The sequence below is a fragment of the Sinocyclocheilus grahami genome, unplaced genomic scaffold (assembly GCF_001515645.1).
Source record: "Sinocyclocheilus grahami isolate Dianchi unplaced genomic scaffold, SAMN03320097.WGS_v1.1 scaffold1653.1, whole genome shotgun sequence".
NCBI classification, from domain to species: Eukaryota; Metazoa; Chordata; class Actinopteri; order Cypriniformes; family Cyprinidae; genus Sinocyclocheilus; species Sinocyclocheilus grahami.
In genome coordinates, this window is record NW_015506832.1 from 3286 (window position 1) to 6675 (window position 3390).

At 35.0% G+C, this 3390-nt stretch overlaps 1 protein-coding gene across 3 annotated transcripts in view; it reads right to left on the bottom strand.

Annotated features, from left to right (window-relative positions):
• Positions 1–1454: 1454 nt before the first annotated feature.
• Positions 1455–3390, bottom strand: part of rabggta (Rab geranylgeranyltransferase subunit alpha) — a 21205-nt gene continuing 19269 nt past the window's right edge. For all 3 annotated transcript variants that reach the window (XM_016258180.1, XM_016258181.1, XM_016258182.1), the window contains exons 16-17: positions 3225–3312; positions 1455–2302 (exon numbers count right to left, since the gene is read on the bottom strand). In XM_016258180.1, the coding sequence (XP_016113666.1) occupies positions 2154–2302; positions 3225–3312 (237 nt within the window). In that variant the 3' untranslated portion in view covers positions 1455–2153. The remainder of the gene's footprint in view (positions 2303–3224; positions 3313–3390) is intronic.

Genomic DNA, 3390 nt, shown 5'->3' on the forward strand with positions numbered 1-3390 from the left:
AATGACTGCAATATAACAAAGAGTGAAAAATTTAAGGGGGTCTGAATACTTTCCGTACCCACTGTATATAGAGAGATACAGATAGATAGCTAGACAGACAGACATATCGATAGATAGATAGATATATAGATAGATAGATAGATAGATAGATAGATAGATAGATAGATAGATAGATAGACCGACAGAGACTGATAGATATACAGACAGACAGAGACAGATAGACAGACAGACAGATAGACAAACAAACAGACAGACAGATAGACAGACATAGACAAATAGATAGATAAACAGACAGATAGATAGATAGACAGACAGAGAGATAGACAGACAGAGACAGATAGAGAGACAGACAGATAGATTGACAAACAGACAGAGACAGACAGATAGATAGATCCATTTGTCAGCAGCTGTTAACATTTTACAACCTCAACCTCACCTCATTCATTTGAATTATAGTCTTTAGTGAACAGAAAATGCAACACAATATGAAATGAACACCTTCACTGTAATTACTGCTCAACAAACATAACTGCTTTATAATGCTGCTTTAAAATAATTGCTAAACATCTATGCATTAAATGTAATTTGCCAGAAAGACAGAGACAAATAGATAAATAGACAGACAGACAAGACAGAGATAGATAGATAAACAGACAGATAGATAGACAGAAAGAAAGATAGACATAGATAGATAGACAGACAGACAGAGAGACAGATAGACAGAGAGAGAGATGTTTAGTGATAGTTGTTCATGAGTCCTGTGTTGGTCCCGAGCAGTTCAACTGCCTGCTGTTCTTCAGAAAAATCCCCGGCTCCTGCACATTCTTTGGTTTTCCAGCATCTTCTGCATATTTGAACCTTTTCCAAAAGTGACTGTATGATTTTTTGAGCTCCATCTTTTCTTCTTTAACCTCTGAAGGGCAGCACTAAAAAAAAAAGAAAAAAAAAGATATTTAGGCAAAATAAGAAAAATTTACACATCTCCATTCTGTTCACAAGTTTTCAAGTTTGCATGGTTTTTCCCTCTGAGCATCAGTGAGCGTTTGAACCATCTAAGATTCAAGGGTACGTAAACTTTTGAATGGGGTCATTTTTATAAATTCAGTTATTATTGTCTTGTGGAGTACAGTACAGTGGGTAAAAAAAAGTATTGAACACGTCACCATTTTCCCCAGTAAATGTTTCTAAAGGTGCTGTTGACGTGAAATTTTCACCAGATGTCGGTAACAACCCAAGTAATCCAAATAAAACAAAACAAATAAGTAAAAAAATTAAGTTAAATGGAATGACACTTTTTTTTGCAATTTTCATGAGCTCTTATTTTGTTAAAATTATTAACATATTTGCATATTCTGCAAGGGTAAACTTATGAGCACAACTGTATATAATAAGACCCCACAGACTAACATTACAGTAGAAGGTCCCCATAGAAACCAGTTAGACAGAGACATAGGGAAGAAACATGTTTCTTTATTGACATGGAGACTCATACCTGCAGCTTTCACACCACAAATGCTTGACTTTTGCAGAGCTAAAAAAAAAAAAAAGTCTAATTCATACAGTACAAGAAATTCATAGCCGAATATTTGCATCTTCACTGATACATTGGAAGAACAACATCTCTGCCCAAAACAGGACCCTCAGGACTTCAAGAGCTAGAAGCAGATGTGGCAAAACATTTCTCTCTCTATCAGCATGCAGTGTGGAGTTTGTATAGGTCAATCTTTATTTGAAATGTGAACCGTCATTTATCACACAAACACATAAACATACAGACAAGATGCTGAATGTTTTTAAAGGCACAGTTGAGCCAAAAATAAAATTTTCAAAAAAAGTCTTTCCAAACCTGTTTTTTTTTTTTTTTTTGCCATTTAAGCGCATCTAATAACAGCACTGAAAATATTCCCCTCTGATTTCGTTTGCATTACATTAGGACTGTTATTGCATGGAAACGAGCAGCATGAACATTCATCAAAATATCATTCAGCCTACCAAAATACAGATAAATGACTGACGTTTTATTTTTGGCTGAACTATCCCTTTAGGTCCAGTACATGAGGTACAGTTTAGAAATGGTTAGTGAGCTCTAATTAGTCTCTACTGCATTTTACATACACACACACACACACACACACAGCAGCTAATGCTGCAGATCAAAGGGACAGAGCAGTAACCAGTGGCAGGAGCTGGTTCAGCTCAGACTCTATGTTGGCAGTTTTGTGGACAGGGTTTCCACGCAGGTCCAGTCTGGTCAGTTTGGTGCAGGATGCCAATGATTCAAGATCAGACAGCTTACAGATTTCTAAAAGATGCGTTAAGAAAATAATATAAAAATTTGGTTGATCTGCATTTATTTGGTCAACATACAGTAAAAACACTAATACTGTGAAATGCAATTTACAATAGCTGTTTTCTATTTGAAATGTAATTTATTCCTCTGATGCTAAAGCTGAATTTTCAGCATCGTTACTCCAGTCTTCAGTGTCACACGATCCTTCAGAAATCATTCTAATATGCTGATTTGCTGCTCAATAAACATTTCTGATTATTACCAATGTTGAAAATAGTTGTGCTGCCCAATATTTTTGCATTTTTTTAGGATTCTTCAAAATGAAGTTTGTAATTGTCAAAATAATTTATCCGAAAGAAATCCTTTATCTCTACTGTTACTTTTGATACATTTAATGCATCTCTGCTTAAAGTATTTATTTAAAAAACAACTATATTATGAGCAATATAATAATATACAATATTTTGTGGAAACATTGTTTTTTTTAGGATTTTTTGATGGATATAAAGTTCAAAAGAGCAGCATTTCTTTGAAATTGAGGCTTTTTGAAACATTATAAATTTACTTTACGGTCACTTTTGCTCATTTTAATGCATCTTTGCTACAAAAAAAGGGTACTGTATTTCAAACACAACTATATATTATTCTGGAAAAGACCCTTGAAATAAAATGCTTTCTAGAGTATGAAACAGAGGAGATTATCATCAGAGTGATTTCAGAGAACATTAAAGCCATTCTTCAAGAAATAGACACGGGAAACAGATTTCGGTAACTTCTTATGCTGCCTTTTCAGATTTGTTGACCCTCCATAATCTGTAGCTGTTTATTAATGAAGAATACTGAATCCTTGAAACATGGTCAAACCAGGCACAGGCTCTGACACCAGAAAAGGAGTTTCTTATAAAACATTTGGATTTTTTGGAGAAAAGGATACGGTTGTTCCTCAGAGAAACTTCCTCTAGTTTAGGCAGATGATACAGTCCTTCCAGACTTTCAATAGCATTATCATCGGCCTCCAGCACCTGTGTGTGTTGACAGAGGCATTAAACCACAACAGTGTGATCATTCAAAAGAAAGACTGAGTGACGGGAAGGGGAGGG